The following is a 21,870-nucleotide window of genomic DNA, read 5'->3' on the forward strand; positions in this document are numbered from 1 at the left end:
GGCTCAGTGGGTTAAGCCGCTGCCTTCGGCTCAGGTCATGATCTCGGAGTCCTGGGATCGAGCCCCGCATCGGGCTCTCTGCTCAGCAGGGAGCCTGCTTCCTCCTCTCTCTCTGCCTGCCTCTCTGCCTGCTTGTAATCTCTCTCTCTGTCAAATAAATAAATAAAATCTTTAAAAAAAAAAAAAAAAGAATTATCCTAGGATCCAACAATTCCACTTCTAACTATACACCCCAAAGCATTGAAAGCAGGGACTTGACGAGATCTGTATACACCCATTTTTTTTTTTAAAGACTTGTTTATTTTTTGGGAGAGAGAAAAAGAGCGGTGCTTGCAAGCAGGGGGAGGGCCAGAGGGAGAGAGAGAGAATCCTCAAGCAGACTCTCTACTGAGTAGGGAGCACAGCTCAGGCCTGGATGCCAGAACCCAGGATCGTGACTTGAGCCTAAGTCAAGAGTTGGATGCTGAACAGACTTGAGCCACCTGGGAACCCCAGTATACAGCCATGTTCACGGCCACATTACTCACACTAACCAAAAGGCGGAAGCAACCCAGGTGTCCATTGACAGGTGAATGGATAAACCAAGATCCACACAATGGAATACTATCCAGCCCCTAAAAGGAGGGAAATTCTGATACACACCACAATGTGGATGAACCCTGAAGACATTATGTTAAATGAAATAAGCCAATGACAGAAGGGCAAATACCATATAATTCTACTTATATGAAGCTCCTGGAAGAGGCAAGTTCACGGAGATAGAACATGGACAGGGGTGGGGGAGTACGGAGCTGGTGTTTACTGGGGACAGGGTTTTGGTTTTGCAAGATGAAAAGAATTTGGGCAGGAATGGAGAGGGATGATTGCACAACCAGGTGAGTGTACTTAATGACACTTAAGTGTGCACTTAAAAATGGCTGGGGTGGTAAATTTTATATGTACTTTACCGCAATTAAAAATAAATTAAAAATTAAAAAACCCCGAAAAAAACCAGTAAGTGTATTTTTACAAACTGCCTAGTGGTGCTAAACAAATTCATTCTCTCTGCTCCTTTCCCCACCCCTGTTCCTAACACTGCGGTTTGGGAGGAAAATGCCATCTCACTGCAGGCTTATAAAGCCTGTCCGCTGTGCCCCACACAGGAAATCACCCAGGTCCAGAGCACGCAGTACACGGTCCGTGGTGCGGGTCCCTCTATATCCTCATTCCTGGGCTTGGAGGTGGCAGGGATGAGCTCAGAACGTGAGCGGAGCCGTCCTGAGCAAGTCACTTAACTTCTCCCGAGTCTCAAAAGCCAGGCTATGCATCACAATACTCAACTATCTCTTATGATGGACAGTAAAGTAGAAATGTATACAAGCACAGTCGTCACGGGGACAAACTAACCTAGAATAACTACCAGGGAAGTGACCAGAAACCTTCACTCTTTTCCCTGTAAATGTCAGCAACCCTGTTGCTCTTGCCCTTTCTTGGAACGCTTCTCAGTTTGTGATCTTGTACTGCACTTCTGGAGGCAGGGTACCTTACTTCTCCCATTAGATGGGAGCTCTGGGAGGGCAGAGTCCCCGTCTAATTTACCTCTGTGGCCCCAGGGTCCAGCACGGAGCAATCATTCATCAAATGTCATTCCAACAAACAAGGTTGAATGTCTGTATGCCGTGTGCAGTGGTGAAGACTGGCATCTCTGAGTTCAAATCCTGCCTGTACCTCTTACTTTCAGTAATCCTCTGGTAAATTACTTAACTGTCCTATTCCTCTGTTTCTGTAAAATGGGTATACTGATAGTAAGAGGACTAAATGAGATAGTCAACTTAGAACAGCTTTTTTTTTTTTTTAAGTATGGCTGGAGAGCCATTAGTAATTCATATTGATTTAATCAATTGTAACAAGAATTTAAAATAGAATAGGCAAGTAAAAGGATGCCTGGGTGTCTCAGTCGGTTAAACGTCTGCTTTCAGCTCAGGTCATGATCCCAGGGTCCTGGGATGGAGCCCCAGGTCTGGCTACCTGCTCAGCGGGGAGCCTGCTTCTCCCTCTGCCTGCTGCTCCCCCCTGCTTGTGTGCTCATGCACACACACTCTCTCTCTAACAAACAAATAAGTAAAACCTTAAAAAAAAAAAAAGAAGAGGCAAGTGTGATTGTGCATCATATTTAATAAGGGTGAGTTAAGATCAATTGTTTCTTAAAACTTTTGTTTCATCAATATTGGAAAGTGATATAACGGGTAATTTTGTCAAATGGAGGCATAACATACATGTACTAACCTTGAGATTATCGCCTGATGATTTTTTAAAAAATATCTTTTCACTTCGTTCTTTGTTTTAATTAGTTATTTGCCAAAACCAAGAGTCTTGCACTTAACGGACTGAGCCACCCAGGCACTTCTTGATGATTTTCAACATAGGTACACACCCATGTAATCACACCCAGATAAGCTCCCTCTGAACCCCCCCTCCCAAATGGGGCTACCATCAATCTGTCTTCTATAAATAGAGATAATTTTGCCTGTTCTTGAATTTCGCATAAATATATAGTAGGCTCCCTTTTGTGCCTGGATCCTGTGCCTTAGTGTAATGTCTGTGAGATTCATGCACACGCTTGTGTGTGTTAGCAGTCCAGTCTTTTTCACTGCTGCGTAGTACTCCACTGTGGGATCACACTATTTTAAAATCCATTCTTCGGTTGCACTTGTTCTAGTTTGGCACAATTCTGAATAAAGGTGCTCAGAACATTCTTACGGCCATCTTTTGGTGGTCCTGCTGAATCAAAAACTCCTGGGGCCAGAGCCATATTTAATCATATTGATTAAATCAATATGAATTACTAATGGCTCTCCAGCCATACTTTTAAAAAAAAAAAAAAGCTGTTCTAAGTTGACTATCTCATTTAGTCCTCTTACTATCAGTATACCCATTTTACAGAAACAGAGGAATAGGACAGTTAAGTAAACACTCCTGGTGGTTTCGGGGCGGAGAGCCTCGGCGCTAGGTCAAGTCGAAAAGGCCGGAAGCCCCTGATTCAGAGCAAACTCAGCACAGGGCCCAGCACCTAGCAAGCACTCGATAAATGTAACTGTGAGAACGTTTCTCATCTGAGAACTGGATGCTCCCCTCCCACGCTGCCCACCCGCACTCACCTCCCGGCCGGCCGCCGAGCCCTCCGTCCGCAGCCCCTCCACCTCCTTCCTGAGGTTGTCCCTCTCCATCCTCAGCTCCTCCACCGTCAGGTTACCCTCATTCACCAGCGTCTCCAGCATCTCCAGGACGCGGACGATCTTGAACTGCAGCTGTGTCACCCGGGGGTCGCTGCCCAGGGCCATCAGCTCTCGGCCCATCACGTAGGAGATGTCATACACGTCCTCGGCGGTCAGCTGGAAGGGGCTCTTGCCCAAAGCCCCCTCGGGCCCAGCCTCGTCCCCTTCCCCCTCCTCTTCTTCCTCCTCCTCTCGCAAAGGGGGCTCCTCCATGGCCACCCAGACCCCCGCGGTCACAGGAGCTGCTTTCTCAGAAACCCCAAACTTCTAACTTCCTCCCCGCGCAGAAAACTTTCCGCCGGGCTGAGACCCTGCCTGCCCCGGGCCGGGGGATGGCCCAGGAGCGGCCAATCAGCGCAGCCGAGGGGTGGGCCCGGGGCAGAAAGGCCGCGCTCCCGGGCTTCCAGGCCCAGCCGCGGGGTGCACCGGCCTCGCTGAGGACATTGCAGGGGGCCGGCCCCCAGGATGTGGTTTGGGGCACGAGAAGACAACAGAAAGGGAGGACAGCCGACAAGAGGAACGGAGAGATTAAGGGGTGACCGCGATTGTCCCCGGGTGGGAGGTGTTGCCAACCGGGTGGGGGAGGGGCGGCCACCTGAGCCCCGCCCTTGGTGACAGCCGCCGCCGCCGCCGGGTTTCCACGGAGACGGGGGCGGAGTTTCCACCGCGAGTCTGGGAAAGAGGGTAAAAAGCACACAACTTTTTCCTTTCTATGCTCAAGCTTTTCAGCCATAGAATTTGCATTCTACGTGGAGGAAGATCCGGGTCTCTGTTTGGGGGGTATTTTCAGAAGGCTGCGGTAAAACAGAGGACAGCTGTTAGTGTCTGCGCGTGGGAGTCAAGAGACCTGGGTTGCGCAGAACTCCCGGGCCCACCGTCGCCGGGATCTGTGGCATTTGACTTTCAATAAAATGGAGAGTCCCTGGGCTGTGCGCTCTGCGGATTCCTGGGCTCCGCCCCGGACTCGGCGTGGCTGCCTTGGCAAAATTAACCCACAATTTCCTGCTCAGTGAATAACAGCTCCTCCGCGGTAACGTTGCTGGAGGACCGTATTAAGATAAGGTCATGAGACCATGCGTGTGACGAAAGTACTAAGGAAACGCTCAGAAAAATGTGAGCGGGTCATTCTGTCCTCCAGCAAACATTCGACTTGTGTGTGGGGCACACGTGGCACGTGGGCTGGGCTGGAAGAAATAGGAAACAAGACAAAAACCACGCTCTGCTTTGAAAATTAGAAAGTATTCTGTGGATAGGGTATTAGTAAGACTATGGGCAGGGTGGATTACAAAACGAGTTATTTTAGGTTTGATTAGAAATTTGTAATAGTCACAGGCAGAAACTTTAGCAATGGAGCTTCTCTTTTTTTCCCAAGAGTATACTGCTGCTTTCTTTGTGGTAAAGGGACTCGAGTTTCTCTACTCTGAGGTTCTAGCAGACCAATGTTGAGTGGCCAAGGAGGAAATGAACAAAAAGCAAAGCAAGCAAACAAAACAGACACTATTTTCAGAGGGTACAATGTTCTAATGATCAAAACCAGGCTTCTGGGCAAGAGGTCAGTAACCCATAAATCACAATTGTAACTACACCCAGTGATTAAGTGAAATAAAATGTTGGGCTTGCCAGAAATATAATATGGTATATCCACACAGTGGAATATTACATTACCATAGAAAGGAATGAAGGAGGGACACCTGGGTGGCTCAGTCAGTTAAGGGTCTGCCTTCAGCTACGGTCCTTGTCCCAGGTTCCTGGGATCAAGACCAGCATCAGGCTCCCTGGCCCACAGAAGACCTGCTGCTCCCTCTCCCTCTCCCCTTGCTTGTGCTCCCTCTCCTGCTGTGTCTCTGTCAAATAAGTAAAATCTTAAAAAAAAAAAAAATGGGGGCACCTGGGTGGCTCAGTGGGTTAAGTCTCTGCCTTCGGCTCGGGTCATGATCTCAGGATTCAGGCTCTCTGCTCAGCGGGGAGCCTGCTTCCCTGCCTCTCTGCCTGCTTGTGATCTCTCTCTCTCTGTGTCTAATAGATAAATAAAATCTTAAAAAAAAATGGAATGAAGGAATAGGATAGAGTGCTCAGAAATAAACCCTTGCAAATATGGTAAAATAATTTTCAACAAGGATGTCAAGACCATTCTTTGTGGAAAGGACAGTCTTTTCAACAAATGTTAGAAAAATTGGATACCCACATGTAAATGTGAGAAGGTGGACCCTTGCCTTACACCATATAGAAAAATTAACTCAAAATAGATCTAAAACAAAAAGCTATAAAACTTTTAGAAAAAAACATAGGAGGAAAGCTTTATGTCACTGGATTTAGCAATGATTTCTTCAAAAGCACAGGCAACAAAGGAAAAAAAATAGATAAACGGGACTACATCAACATTTAAAACTTGTACATCCAAGGGGAGCCTGGGTGGCTCAGTGGGTTAAGCCTCTACCTTCAGCTCAGGTCATGATCTCGGGGTCCTGGGATCAGGCTCTCTGCTTGGTGGGGAGTCTGCTTTCCCCTTTTTCTCTCTCTGCCTGCTGCTCTGCTTACTTGTGATATCTCTATTTCTCTGTGTGTCAAATAAATAAATAAAATTAAAAAAAAAAACAACTTTTAAAAACTTGTGCATCCAAAAACACAATTAGCAGAGTGAAAAGGCACCCTACAGAATGAGTGAATATATTTGCAAGTCATATGCAATAAGGGGTTAATAACCAGAATGAATATACATATAAATATTATGAGAGAATATACATATAAATATTATGTATATTATATATACATATATACACATGTATCTCCTACAATGCAATGATTAAAAAATAAAACTAAATAACCTGATTAAGAAATAGGCAAAGTAAAAATAGATCCAAAATCCTTAGCAAGATACTAGTAAACAGAAATTAGCACTACAGAAAAACTATGTATCATGACCAAGTAAGGTTTATTCCAGGGTTGCAAGGCTGGTTCAGAAAAGACAATCAGTGTAATCTGCCATATTAACAGGTTAAAGATTATACACACACACACACACACACACACACACACACCAAACAGCTCAAGGCTGCAGGATACAAGATCAATATACAAAAACCAGTTGTGGCCTGCCTGAGTGGTTTACTTGGTTAAATGGCTGCCTTTGGCTCAGATTGTGATCTTGGGGTCCTGGGATCTAGCCCTGCATCAGGGTCCCTGATCTGTGGGGAGTCTGCTTCTCCCTCTGCCCTTCCTCTCGTTCATCCTCTTTCTCTCTCTCAAATTAATAAAATCTTTAAAAAGCTACCTGCAGGGACGCCTGGGTGACTCAGTTGGTTAAGCGGCTGCCTTCAGCTCAGGTCATGATCCCAGCGTCCTGGGATCGAGTCCCACATCGGGCTCCTTGCTCGGCGGGGAGCCTGCTTCTCTCTCTGCCTCTGCCTGCCATTCTGTCTGCCTGTGCTCGCTCTCTTTCCCTCTCTCTCTGACAAATAAATAAAATCTTAAAAAAAAAAACTTAAAAAAAAAAAAAAAATAAAATAATAAAAAATAAAAAGCTACTTGCATTCTATACATTCGCAAGAAATAATCTGAAAATGAAATTAAGAAAATAGTTCCACTTAAAAGGACATCGAAAAGTATAAATACTTAGAAATAAATGGAACAAAAGAAGAACAAGACTTGCCCACTGAAAACTACAAAATATCATTGAGAGGAATTAAGATGTAAATAAATGGGAAGACACCACGTTTTCAAAAATTGTAATAGTATGGTTAAGATGGCAATATTCTCCATCTTACATTTCCAGTTGATCTACAGATCAGCACAATCCCTATTAAGATCTGTGTACAAGGGGCGCCTGGGTGGCTCAGAGGGTTAAGCCTCTGCCTTGGGCTCAGGTCATGATCTCAGTGTCCTGGGATCGAGCCCTGCATTAGGCTCTCTGCTCAGTGGGGAGCCTGCTTCCCCCCTCTCTCTGGCTGCATCTCTGCCTACTTGTGATCTCTCTCTCTGTGTTAAATAAATAAAATCTTAAAAAAAAAAAAAGATCTGTGCACAAAACCGTTAATAGAGCAGGCCCAGGAATACTATCATTTCAAAATCCTGCTTCCAAGCTTGGCCCTTGCTAGGATCTGGGAATTTGTGTTTGGGGAGGGTTCCACCACCCCAACTGATAGGAGTAGCTCAATGTGTCTAAATTGTTTATGCAAACAACATAGCTTACCAGCTTTCCTCCTGGGAATATGGAATTTTGCTATGCAGTAGGCAGAAGGTGTCTGCATGACAAGCTCCCTTAAAAACCTTTGGCGCAGTCTCTAATGAGCTTCTCTCATAGATAACATTTCACAGACGTCATAACTCGTTACTGGGAAGTAATCCTAAGTCAAACCGGTCACAAAAGACCTTCTATTGTATGATACTTTCTCTAGGAGATGTCCAGAACAGGCAAATCCACAGAAGAGCACCTACTACATGTGAAGTCTGGAGTGTTGGAGTCAACTGGGCTGTTCAATCAGGCAGTCTTTGAGTTGAACCTCTGAGTTGAACCTCACCATTGCTACTTGTAAGTTTGAGCAAGTTCCCTAATCTCTCCAAATCCCCATTTCCTCAGTGTAAACTAGGAAAAGTAAAAGTATTTCCCAAGAATGGTGTGAAGGTTAGATGAGATAATGCATGAAAATTACCTGTTGTGGATGTTGTCTATTTTTGGCTATTATAATGAAGTGTTAATAATCTTAACTTTTAGATCCCTCATAGAATTCAACAATCTGTTGGTAGCTAATTACGGCCCTTCTCTCTCCATTGAGAAATTATGAAAACAATTATGAGTTACAAATTTAGCTCAGGTTCTTAACCTGCTCTCTGCAGACCGCCAGCATTGGGATCACCTGAGGACTTTTCAGCAATTCGAATTCTTGACCCACTGAATCAGAGACTTTGGGAATGAGCCCTAGTGATCTGCGTTTCCACAGCCCTCCAGGTAATTCTTTTTTTTTTTTTTTTTTAACTATTTATTTATTTATTTGAGAGAGAGAAAGACAGGGAGAGCATGAGCCGGGAGGCACAGAAGGAGAGGGAGCCCTCTCCATCCCAAGACCCTGGGATCACGACCAGAGCTGAAGGCAGACAATTAACCCAATTAACTGACTGAGCCACCCAGGCACCCTGCCCTCCAGGTAATTCTAATGCGTGCTCAAGTTTGAAAAACAGTAAGTGAAAGCACAGTGTTCAAAGGGGTGGGTTGAGACCAGACCACAAGTGTTCAAATTGTGATTGACTCTGCCACTTGTAAGCTGTGTGAAGTTAGGCAGGTAAATTGTGCCTTTACTCTGGCACATTACGCCAGCTGTAATATGGGGTAATGATACAATCTGGTTTGTGAGATTGTTGGGAAGTGCCTATTATTATTTTAAAAGATTTGATTGATTGATTGATTGATTGATTTAGTGCAAGCGGGAGGAGGGTCAGAGGGAGAGGGAAAAAGAGAACAGACTCCGTGTGGAGCACAGAGCCCAAAGCAGGCTCCATCTCACATCTGGAGACCGTGACCTGAGCCAAAATCAAGAGTCGGACACTCAACTGACTGAGCCACCCAGCTGTCCCTATGTTGGCTATCATTACTATTATTATAAGCTACTATTATCACCCAAATATGAATTATAAGCAATTTCCCAAGTTCATATAATTATTGGGGAACAAGATATGGAAAGCTGGATTATCAATGTAGAATATGTTCACAACAAAACTTTTTAAAGTCCCAAGATATACCATTATACAAAGTTTTAAGAAGAATTTCAAAATACTCTTGCTCTGAGACTTAAGACTATGTCCGCAGCTGCACTACCCCCCTCCACAGCTGCCTTTGAGTAGAAACCAAAGTGACTGGGGCACCTGTGTGGCTCAGTGGGTTAAAGCCTCTGCCTTCGGCTCAGGTCATGATCCCAGAGTCCTGGGATCGAGCCCCATATTGGGCTCTCTGCTCTGCAGGGAGCCTGCTTCCTGCTCTCTCTCTCTGCCTGCCTCTCTGCCTACTTGTGATCTGTCAAATGGATAAATAAAATCTTAAAAAAAAAAAAAAAGAAAGAAACCAAAGTGACTGCAAAAGGTCATAAGTTCTGCCTTATGGTTAAACAGAGGAAAAAGTGATGTGGAAAACAAAAGTAGTGCTGGGCCACACTTAATAAAAAATCAGCTATAAATGTTTGCGGGCTAATGTCCACCAATAGGAAAGTTCCGATAGCAGCCCCTGGCTGGCTCAGTCGGAAAAGCGTGCACCTTTTGATCTCAAGGTCATGAGTTTGAACCTCACTTTGGAGATAAAGGTCACTTAAGTTAATAAAACTTAAAAAAAAAAAAAGTTCTATTAGCATATACCTGTGGTCCTGTTAATGTCGTTTTGGCATGTAGGTGAGAGCTGAAGGCCAAGAAAGAATTCTTGAGACGTCTTTGGTGCAAAAAGGTGATTTTATTAACGCAGGGGTATAGGACCCGTGGACTGAAAGAGCTGCTGTCCCCAGATTGTGAGAAGCAGTTGATTATATACTCTGGAGTTGGGGGAGGTAAGGAAAAGGGATGTTTTCAGAAGAATTTTTGTTTGCAGGGCACCTGGGTGGCTCAGTGGGTTAAGCCTCTGCCTTCGGCTCAGGTCATGGTCTCGGGGTTCTGGGATCCAGCCCCACATCAGGCTCTCTGCACACTGGGAACACTGCTTCCCCCTCTCTCTCTGCCTGCCTCTCTGCCTACTTGTGATCTCTGTCTGTCGAATAAATAAATAAAAATCTTAAAAAAAAGAAAAATTTTTGTTTGCTACAAGAGGACGACCTACAAGATATTGGAGACCTTCTTCATTGTCAGGTTAAGGTTGTTTTTCCCTCCAGTAAAGCATAACATTAAGATGGGTGGGAGTTTCCTTCTGGAAGTTAGGTTTTTAATTTTTTTTTCTTTATATATATATTTTTTTTATTTATTTATTTGACAGACAGAGATCACAAGTAGGCAGAGAGGCAGGCAGAGAGAGAGCAGGAAGCAGGTTCCCCGCCGAGCAGAGAGCCCGACTCGGGGCTCGATCCCAGGACCCCGGGATCATGACCTGAGCCGAAGGCAGAGGCTTTAACCCACTGAGCCACCCAGGTGCCCCTGGAAGTTAGGTTTTTGATAAGAATGTTTTGTTTTTTTTTCTTGTAAATCACAAAGACATTTTGTAAACTGACAAGACTTGTCAGTGTCTTGCAGGACTGTGATCTCTGTTAGTCAACCACTTGTTTTTCCTTCCCTTAGCTTTAGGGCAGCCAGGAGTACCTGAGAAATGTCACACACGGCCCACCTGGGAGTGAGGGGCTGGAGGAGGTTGTGGGGTGTCAGCTTGTTTTTTGTCTTCAGCTTGCCTTCTGCATCCTCATCACGGTTTTGGTGAGAGGAAGCAGAGTAGGTCTTATGCCCCTCCTGAATACCTGTGGCACCATTTATTTCCCGAGTGGTACACTCAGTATGGCTTTCTTCATGTTCTCCACATTATTTTCAGGTCTTTTTACCCTTAAATCTTATACTGAAACAGCAAAGATTTTGGAGATTTTCCAGTTTAGCTTAAATGCTTGAAATCCTGGGTCAGTGACTTCATCTCTAGGAGTTGAAGGCCTTTAGAAAACAACTGGTTGCAGGAAGGGTGGTACCCAGGGCACTAGTTTTGAATCTGTTTGCATAAGAGCATACTTTTTTGTTTTGTTTTGTTTTGTTTTTAGTTGGGTTTTTTTTTTTTTTTTTAAGATTTTATTTCTTATTTGATAGAGAGAGAAGCAGCAGGGAGAGGGCAAAGCAGGCTTCCCACTGAGCAGGAAGCCCGATGTGGGGCTCCATCCCAGGACCCTGGGATCGTGACCTGAAATGAAGGCAGATGCTTAATGACTGAACCACCTGGGTGCCCCACATTTTTTGTTTTGTTTTTAAACTTAGGTGAGATGTTTATTCACGGTGGTGAGTGGATGAAGAAGCATTAAAGGAAATTTTGGCAGATGGGAATACCATCCTCCACCCCATCCTCCAGGCCAGCTCCTGCAGCCTGGAATGTGAAAATACACTCCTCGAAGAGTTGTTGAGACAACGAAATGAACCTAGCCCAGTGCCTGGCAGGTTTGCTTTAAGATTCTAGAAGTGTGCAACTTCCACAGATATTTCAAACTTGCTTGGTTCGTAAGGTGTTCTGTTATTATTTTTAATTATAATTAACCCTTGAACAACACAGGGGTTAGGGGTGTCGCTCCCCTGCACAGTTAGAAATGCACGTATAACTTTTGACTCCCCTAAAACTTAACTAACAGCCTACTGCTGACCAAAAGCCTTACCAATAATATGAACAATTGACTAACACAGATTTTGTAAGTTATATATATTATATACTGTATTCTTACAATAAAGTAAGCTAGAGAAAATAAAATGTGATTCAGAGGATCATAAGGACAATACATTTATAGGACTGTCCTGTACTTACCAAAATAAATCCAGGTGGACCCACAGAGTTTAAATCCGTGTTATTCAAGGGCTGGCTGTCTCTAGACCTGGCCATCAGGGAGATGCCTTTCAGATGACCCTTCGAGAAGCCAAGAAGCATATGAAAAGATACTCAACATCACTAATTAGAGAAAATCAAATCAAACCCCAAGGAGGTAACACCCCGCACAGCCATTAGGATGGCTATAATTAAAACAACAACAAAACCCAGAAAGTGACAAGTGTTGGAGAGGATGCAGAGAATTGGAGCCCTTGTCCTTTACTGATGGGAATGCAGAATGGTGCAGCTGATGTGGAAAACAGTATGGCGGTTCCTCAGAAAACTAAAAATAGAATAACCATACGATCCACAGTTCCACTTTCGGGTATATATCCGAAAGAATTGAAAGCAGGATCTGGAAGAGATATTCGTACACCCATGTTCATAGCAGCATCACTGACTTCTAGCAGAAAGGGGGAAGCAACCCAAATGTTCCATCAGCAGGTGAATGGAGAAGCAAAATGTGGTTTACCCATACAGTGGAATGACTTTCTGACAATTGCTACAACACGTACGAACCTGAGAACATGATGCTGAATGAAAGAAGCCAACCGCAAAACACAGATGTTCTACGATGCCACTCACGTGAGGTGGCCAGCGTACTCAAACTCATAGAGACAGAAAGCAAAACCGTGGTTACCAGGGGCAGGGGGGTTGGGGAGTTTTACTTAATGGAGACAGAGATTCCATTTTGCAAGATAAGAAAGTTTTAGTCGTTGGTTGCATAGCAGTATGAATATACTTTAACACCACAGAACTGGACACGTAGAAACTAGAAGGTAATTCGATTTCAGTGGTAAATTTTATGTTTTGTTTGTTTGACCATAGTTTTTTAAAAAATATTTTATTTATTCATTTGACAGAGAGAGATCACAAGTAGGCCGAGAGGCAGGCAGAGAGAGAGAGGGGGAAGGAGGCTCCCCGCTGAGCAGAGAGCACGACGAGGGGCTCGATTCCAGGACCCTGGGATCATGACCTGAGCCAAAGGCAGAGGCTTTAACCCACTGAGCCACCTTGGCGCCCCATGTTTGACCACAATTAACAATTAAAAAAAGAAAAAAAAGGAAAGAACTTGCTGGTCAGGGGGAAGGCTGTTGTTTGCTGCCAGCTCCCAGGTGTAGGACCTCTGAATTCTGAGCTGCATTGACATCGGGACACAATCCCCAGGGGTTCTCTGCAGATAACTGAGTACAGCAGGGAGACTAGGACCATGGCATTTGTGCCCAACATGAGACAACTCTAACGGGCAATCTGTTTTGGGACAACCCACCTTGTGGTCAAGTCTCCGCTGCTGTCTGAGGCTCGTGCTTCCTGCTGCTTTCCTATCCTTTCCCAGACACCAAACCTGCATCCTGATCTGAAGGCTTTCTCCGTGGGGTGCTGCTTCTTCCTTCCCTGTGACTCACAGGTGTATCTCCACTCATTCTCTTTGTGCCCCTAACTTGGTCTGACCCTCTGTTCATCGGAGGACCCAACTAACACAAGAAACATATGAATATAAGCTCATTGTGAAAAATGTTTAAATGTTACTTGGAGTGAGGGGCACCTGGGTGGCTCAGTGGGTTAAAGCCTCTGCCTTCCCCTCAGGTCATGATCCCAGGGTCCTGGGATCGAGCCCCACATCGGGCTCCCTGCTCAGCGGGAAACCTGCTTCTCCCTCTCTCACTTCCCCTGTTGTGTTCCCTCTCTTGCTGTGTCTCTCTCTGTCGAATAAATAAATAAAATCTTAAAAATAAAATTAGCTTCATTGGTTTCTTTTCACTTTTTTAATGTGGTTACTATAAAATTTAAGGTGACATATGCGGCTGACATTCTTTCTATGGGACAACACTGTTCTGCACCCATGTAGTCTGACAAAACTTTCTACAGTGATGGAAATGTTCTGTGTCTACACCATCCAATATGTGAGCCACTAGCTACCACCCCTGTTGAGCACTTGAAATCCGGCTCATCCAACTGGGAAGCTGAGTTTTTAAACTTTAATTAATTAAGTCAGGGGCACCCGGGTGGCTCAGTCGGTTAAGCATCTGACTCTTGATTTTGGCTCAGGTCGTGATCTCAGGATTCTGACCTCAGGGTCACGTTGAGCCCTGGGTCAGTCTTTGCGTGGAGCATGGAGCCTGCTCAAGATTCTCTCTCTCCCTCTGCCCTTCTCTCCCCTCCCCCATGCTCACTCTCTCTCAAAAACAATTTTTTTAACTTAATTAAGTTGAACTTTATATAGCCAGTGGCAAGTGGCTAGAGGCTACCGTACTGACAGTAGCCGTACCTCTCGCACACATATTTACACTTGACTGAGGCATGAACACATTACACCTTGTATGTTCACGTGCACAAATCTTAGATGCACATCTTCTTAAAAATTTTTAAAATTCAATTTAAATTGTGTTATTGGTTTTGGAGGTAGAATTCAGTGATTCATTAGTTGTGCTCATTACATCTCATGCCCTCCTTAATGCCCAGCACCCAGTTACCCCATCCCCTCCCCTCGCTCCCCTCCAGCAACCCTCAGTCTGTTTCCTAGACTTAAGAGTCTCTTATGGTCTGCCTCCCTCTCTGTTTTCGTGTTACTTGATTTTTCCTTCCCTTCCTCTATGTTCATGTGTTTTCTTTCTTAGATTCCACATATGGGTGAAATCATGAGTCACTCGTCTTCTCTGACTGACTTATTTCATTGAGCATAATACCCTCTAGTTCCTTTCAGGTCGTTGCAAGTGGCAAGGTTTCATTCTTTTTGATGGCTGAGTAATATTCCATTATATATGTTCCATACATATCACATCTTTTTATATATAGTATATGCAAAATATAAATAAAATATAAAATACATATGTATACATATAAAATATAGTATATATACACATATATATGTGTGTGCACACACAAACACACATCTTTATCCATTCATATGTTAATAGACATCTGGGTTTTTTCCATAGTTTGACTATTGTGGACTTTGCTGCTGTAAGCATTGGGGTGCATGTGCCCCTTCAAATCACTATGTTTATATTCTTTGGATAAGTACCTAGTAGTGTGTGCAATTACTGGGTCATAGGATAGCTCTATATTTAACATTTTGAGGAAACTCCATACTGTTTTGCAGAGCAGCTGCACCATTAGATGTACATCTTGATGAATTTTTCATAAACGTGTAACTCTATAACCACCATCAAGATAAGATATAAAACATTCCCACTACTCCAGGAGGCCCCCTTATGCCCTATCCCCATCAGTAACACCCTCTTCCACAGGAAACCTCTATTTTGATCCTTATCATCATCACAAGTTAGTTCTGCTTATCCTAGAATTTCCCATAAGTGAAAATGTTTAGTCTGTATTTCTTTGAGTCCAGCTTTTTTGTTCATCATTATATCTGAGAGATTCAAGCACATTGTAGGATGTTGTAGAAGATCAAGACAGACATATACATACGTATCTCAGAAATTCTTAATTCAAGGACAATTTATTTGAGAGAGAGAGAGAGAGAGAGAGACAAAGTATGAGCTGTGAGGAGGGGCAGAGGGAGAGGAAGACTCCCCACTAATGAGGGAGCCCAACTTGGGGCTGGATCCCAGGATCCTGAGACCATGACCTGAGCCAAAGGCAGACACCCAACCAACTGAGCCACGCGGACGCCCCAATTTTGGTTTATAATCTAACACTATTTTATCTGCTTTGGTCATTGGGAGCCTTCAGGGGGCTCCCATGGGCCCGTGACATCATCATCACTGGTGAGTGTTTTGTTTTGAGCAGTTCCTTCCTTCCTGGCACTACACACTGCTCCAAGCTCATCTTGTATGTTTCTCGCCCCAGCGTTAGACTTGCCATTTCTCCAAGAAGCACCAGCTACTTTTATTGGAGATTACTAGAAACCAAGATCTGGATGATAATTTGTGCTCACTGCTACTGGGGTGTGCATATATATTTAACAACATTTTTCCTGTTCTTGTAAAAGACACATACAAATTTACCATTTTAACTATTCTTAAGCGTGCAGTGCAGTGCCATTCAAAATGTTGGGTAACTCATCACCTCCAGAACATGCTCATTCTCCCTATACCCATTAAACACTAAAGTTAAACCCACCAACATTCTACTCTCTCTCTCTCTGTGGATGTAACTACTCTAGGTTCTTCATACAAATGGAATCATACAATATTTGTATGATTCCTTTTGTACCAGCTTATTTCACTTAGCGTAATGTCTTCCAGGTTAATCCATGTTATTGCAAAGATCAGAATTTCCTTCCTTTTAAGGCTCAATAGTATTCTATTGCATCTACACATAGACCACACACACACACACTTTTTTTAACCACACTTATGCATTTTAAACACAATTTTAAACATAAGTATTATTCATTTTTACTCAGTAATACATTTTTATTAATATATTTTAAGAAAATGTACTATGAAGAAAGCTACATTTACCTACATAATAAAGACTCAGTGAAGACTAGGTAACAGTAAGACATCCTTAGTAATTAGAATTATATTTACCTTCTAAGGCTAAGATTAGAGTGAAAATGACATCATTTGCAGGAATCATCCACTTGTAAGGATTGATCTTAAAATGAGTGGCTGAAGAAAACCACAAGACACCCGGCATCAAATTTAAGCATGATTGTATCAACAAATTTCAAGTTGTAAGATAACCAAGTTGTGATCTACCCAAATAGAAACATCTGTCAAAAAAAGGAAACATGGGGCCCCTGGGTGGCTCAGTGGGTTAAAGCCTCTGCCTTCAGCTCAGGTCATGATCCCAGGGTCCTGGGATCAAGCCCCGCCTCGGGCTCTCTGCTCGGCGGGGAGCCTGCTTCCCTCTCTCTCTGCCTGCCTCTCTGCCTATTTGCTATCTGTCTGTCAAATAAATAAAATCTTAAAAAAAAAAGGAAACATAATATAATCAGAATACATACATCTATCTGTTTTACAAATATTTATTGATCACATGGTTCTCTCCTCCTTCCCACACAATGTGGGCTTCTGAACTGTGACTCTAATGGCAGGGGACTTTCATTATGCCTCAAGAATCATATGGCATAGGATTGGAGCAGTACATACAGAAGCCTGGGTCACCGTAATTAGCTTGCAAATGGAAGAAGAGAAAGAGAAGCAACTTCTGGAAACAAGCCAAGTTTTTTTTTTTTTTTTTAAAGTAGTCTACACACCCAGCATGGAGCCCAATGCAGGCCTTGAACTCATGATCCTGAGATCAAGACCTAAGCTGAGATCAAGAATCTGATGCTTAACCAACTGAGCCACCCAGGCACTCCTAGAAAGAGTATTTTATATAGCATCAGAAGCTTAATACCAAAATTAATAATGCCATACAGAACTGTAGTCCAGATTTTTTTTAAGACTTTTTTTTTTAAAGATTTTATTTATTTATTTGACACAGAGAGAAACACAGTGAGAGAGGGAACACAAGCAGAGAGAGAGGGAGAAGCAGGCTTCCCGCCGAGCAGACACCCCAATGCGGGGCTTGATCCCAGGACCCTGAGTTCAGGACCCAAGCCGAAGGCAGATGCTTAACGACTGAGCCACCCAGGCGCCCCTTAAGACTTGATTTTTTAAAAAAATTTATTTAATTCAGATGGGATGGGGAGGGACAGAGGGAGAAGGCAAGAGAAAAATCTCAAGCACATCAAGGCTCTTAGCATAGAGCCTGACTTGGGGCTCGATCCCAGGATCCTGAGGTCATGACCTGAATTGAAATCAAGAGTCAGACACTTAACTGACTCAGCCTCAAGCACCCCTTAAGAGCTTATTTTTAAGTAATCTCTACACCCAACATGGGGCTCAGAACCTATGACCCTGAGATCATGCTTGACTGTGCCAGCCAGTCACCCCCTGTAGTCCAAAATGAAGGATGTTTTCTATTTTGTCAAACAACTAATTAAAGAGATTGGACAATGGTAGATAACTTTTACTGTGATTTCAAATTGCACTGGAGGTGGGGTTGTTGATATTGTGAAGCTAGGAGGCTTGTGTAAAAAAAAATTATCTAGTTCAACTTGGGAGGAAGTATTTCTCGAGGTACAATGAGAGCTATCAGCAACAGCAGACACCCCCTTGTTCTGCCAACTGGCAGTGCTGTTTGATAGTCTAGGACTACTGAAGCAGGGGAGTGCAGTTATAATTGTTAAGTTTTGTAAGGACTGAAGCAGTATAGTAGGATAATTCTTCTAGGATATTTGTTAGATTACACAGGGTAGTTTCATGATAAGCAAATTCTTCCCAGGGGGCCAACATGCCTATGGCCAGACCAATTCTAGCAATCATCATACCTAAAGCCCTTTTGGTTCTATGAGGGACTGTGGGGTGTGTGGGCAAGAAGATAGACAGATGGGTTTTTACGAATCCTAGCATGCATTGTCTAGTGACCCAGGCATTGTCAATGCATTTGAAGGGTAGGGTTTGGCTAGTTATTTTTCCATAGGGGTTTGCCAATATGGGGAGATAATTAAGGGGGCTGCTGTGGGAGCACAGCAAGATTGATTTGCTCCTGTTTTATTGTCCAGGGTGGTGCTACTGAAGTTGGGAAGAAGAGTTGGCACAGAAGGAAGATAGAAGTCCTGCAATGTAAGGTTTATCGAGGTCACAGGAAGGCTAAAACCTAGCATTGGTTTGATTAGAGCAAAAGCTCTTCCAAGAATTCCAATGACAGGGCTTTTTATGAATCATTCCCCTGGAGATTAGTGGACCCAAGCATTGATAGTAAGTTTTAGGGTTCATCTTTGGCTCTGGGATGACGGGGCAGAGAGCAGTAGCATTAGGAGAGGTGGATGAGATATAGCTGCAGCTTGATGGATGATAGCAAAAGGTGAGACTTACATCTGTAGAGACCACACTAGGTTCCAGGTGGACATATCTTACACAAGAAATCAAATTATGGGCATGAAGAATGTCAAAACAGGGAAAGGAGGTTAAAGAAAATGGGGTTAGGGTACTTCTGGGGTGGAGGAGCAAGGGTATTGGATTAGAGTCATTGCACGTGATTTTAATCTGCGAGACAATGTTTATTGTGCGGAGAGGAGTGAAGAGGGAGCATTTTGTATTTGGTTGGAGTGTCTGTCGTGACACACGCAGAAGTTCTTAAGGGGGGTCTCCTGGGCTATGGCTTGGGACAGCTTAACAACAGAGCTGCTTTTCCTTTCAATCCTCTTTGATGGAACATAGTAGTAGAATATTCTTAATTGGTTTTTCATCTTGAATGTGCATAGGAATTGAGAACAAAGGGTAGAGACTCAGGGAACCTAGGTGGCTCAGTCAGTTAAGTGGGCTCCGGTCATGATCTCAGGGTCCTGGGATCAAGCCCAGTGTCGGGCTCCCTGCTCAGCAGGAGCCTGCTTCTTCTCCCTCTACCTCCACTGTTCCCCCTGCTTGTGCTCTCCCTCTCTTTCTCTCTCTCTCTCAAGTAAATTGAAATAAAAATAAAATAAAATAAAAACAAAAACAAAACTTAAAAAAAAAGGGTAGAGACTATAGGGTGTTAGGTCTTATTATTTTTAAAAGTATGTTATTTTTTAAAATAATCTCTATACCCAACATGGGGCTCGAATTCATGACCCCAAGATTGAGTGCACATCTACTGACTGAGCCAGTCAGGTGCCCTGGTGTCAAGTCTTATTAAAGCTTAAAGGTCGGGGCACCTGGGTGGCTCAGTGGGTTAAGCCTCTGTCTTTGGCTCAGGTCATGATCTCAGGGTCCTCGGATCCAGACCCGTGTCGGGCTCTCTGCTCGGCAGGGAGCCTGCTTCTCTCTCTCTGCCTGCCTCTCTGCCTCCTTGACTAACAGATGAATGAAATCTTTAAAAAAAAAAAAATAGCCTAAAGGAAAGTAAAGGAAGTTTTCGGTTAAGAAGTCCTACCGAGGGAGCAGGCAGAGGTCATGAATGACTTCAGGCCAATACTGGGTGGTGGAAAAGAGACAAAAGGAAAAAAATGAGAATTCAAGTAAAAGGAAGGTTCTGGGTCTGGTCTGGAATCTTGAGTATCAACTGCTGGCTGTGGACCTTGTCTACTTCCGTTCTGGGTCTCTAAAAGGGAGTGACTCTCCAGTCATTTTCAGGATGTGGAGCCTTTTTAAATGAGAAACATGAATCCGTGCATGAACCAGACCCTTGTAGCTTTGCTGCACATAAAAGGGTTAACAATACCGAAGTCCTTTCCTTTCAGTCTGTAATGAATCTTTAAGTTTATATGTCTTCCAGTATATCATACACACACACACACACACACTCACTCATATATATATATATAGAGAGAGAGAGAGAGAGAGAGAGAGAGAGGTCACTTGCCCTCACTTTGTTTCAAGGAGACATTCTCCTGTACAGAATATATATGAAAGGCCAAACTTATTAAAGATTCATTCTACTTTGTGTCCCCCAGGAGAAGAAGAAAATACAACCTCAAGAGGATATATATCCTCCTGATATACATATATAGGGTCAAGGTACCCTAATTGGGAATGATTTTTTTTTTCTAATAGGTTTTAGCCACTGCTTTTGCTGTTGCTTGCCTGCAAAGAAACGCCTCCGTTCCATGAGAAAACATACAGATCGTTACCACAGGGGAAGCTGGATGAAATCAATTTGCCAGATGTTAAAAGACCCGTGGGGAAGAGGAACTTGACGTAACGCAGCGTGATATGGTTTCCCAGGATTGTGCAAGGAGCAAATTGGACATTTTGAAATATTAGTTGGGCAACAGTTGAAGACGGCTTCCAATAGCATTGTTGGGCCCATAGGACCATTTAATTGTGCCCCAATGTGTCACACAGATGAACATTTGTAAATCAGAAGTTTGAAGCGTCACATCTTTGGTGGCTTGGGTACCGTAACGATTGCTCTTGGCTTTAAGGGTATCAAGTTTGAAATGGACTTTGAACTTTTATAAGAGCTAAGCTGGAGGGAAGGAGAATGGAGTCAAGCAATTTTAATAAGTTTTGGAGTTTTTTTAAAAAAGATTTTATTTTTAAGTAATCTCTACACCCAACATGGGGCTCAAACCTATTACCCCAAAATCAAGAGTCCCATGCTCTACCGACTGAGCCAGCCTGGTGCCCCTAAGTCCAGATGGAAGCTCTGCTTCCAGAGCTTACCAAAACCAGGGATGACCCCAAAAGCATATCTGCTATCTGTATAGATGATGAGAGTTTTTACTATCAATTGGCTCTTTTTAGAGCATGTAATTCAGCTTGTTGGGCCACATGAAACTTGGATAAAGATTCTGCTTCCATAATTTTTTCAGTGGATACTAGACTATACTGCATTGTATTTTTCTTGATCATTTTTTAAGATTGTATTTATTTGAGAGAGAAAGAGAGTGCATGAGGCAGGAGGAGGGGCAGAGAGAGAGGGAGGAAGCAGGCTCCCCCCGCTGAGCAGGGAGCCTGACATGGCGCTAGATCCCAGGACCCTGGATCATGACCTGAGCCAAAGGCAGATGCTTAACCGACTGAGTCATCCAGGTGGCACCTGATCATCTTTTAATATAAGATCAGGGGTGCCTGAGTGGCTCAGTGGTTAAGTCTCTGTCTTCGGCTCAGGTAGTGATCCCAGGATCCTGGAATCGAGCCCCACTTCGGGCTCTCTGCTCAGCGGGGAGGCTGCTTCCCTCCTCTCTCTCTGCCTGTCTCTGTGTCTACTTGTGATCTCTGTCAAATAAATAAATAAAATCTTAAAAAAAAATAATATAAGATCAATGAGTCAGTAAACCAAATAAAATCTGTATTTGAGAAGGGAATTTCACAAAAGTCTAATTGAGGGGTAAGGAATGAGTCAGTTACAAGGATGAAATTGTAAAAACTCAGTTGAGTTTTGAGGGGTAAGGGAAATAAGGTAGCAGGATTGACAGGACAGTGAGAGGCTGAAATGTTTGGAGAGGAAGGAAACTGTGGTTCAAATTTTGTAAGTCAGCTGGCAGATAGGTGCTGGGTGTGGTGGGAGTCTAAGTTGTTTTAACTGGATGTGGAACTACTATCTGTAGGAGAGAAACCAGTATTAGTTTTTGGTGGCAGTAATGAGTATAGAGGCAGGTTGCTAGGACATGGTATATGGGAGATGAATGTTTGGCCACGGTCTCTAACTGAAGACTATAATATC

At 43.6% G+C, this 21,870-nt stretch overlaps 1 protein-coding gene across 1 annotated transcript in view; it reads right to left on the reverse strand.

Annotated features, from left to right (window-relative positions):
• RILPL2 (Rab interacting lysosomal protein like 2) overlaps nucleotides 1–3,594 on the reverse strand; it is a 17,232-nt gene extending 13,638 nt beyond the window's left edge. Inside the window, exon 1 of the mRNA XM_032876444.1 lies at nucleotides 3,138–3,594. Within this exon, the coding sequence (XP_032732335.1) occupies nucleotides 3,138–3,467 (330 nt within the window). The 5' untranslated portion in view covers nucleotides 3,468–3,594. The remainder of the gene's footprint in view (nucleotides 1–3,137) is intronic.
• Between the last annotated feature and the right edge of the window lie 18,276 nt (nucleotides 3,595–21,870).

Source organism: Lontra canadensis, unplaced genomic scaffold (assembly GCF_010015895.1).
Source record: "Lontra canadensis isolate GAN:19392208 unplaced genomic scaffold, GSC_riverotter_1.0 scaffold58, whole genome shotgun sequence".
NCBI classification, from domain to species: Eukaryota; Metazoa; Chordata; class Mammalia; order Carnivora; family Mustelidae; genus Lontra; species Lontra canadensis.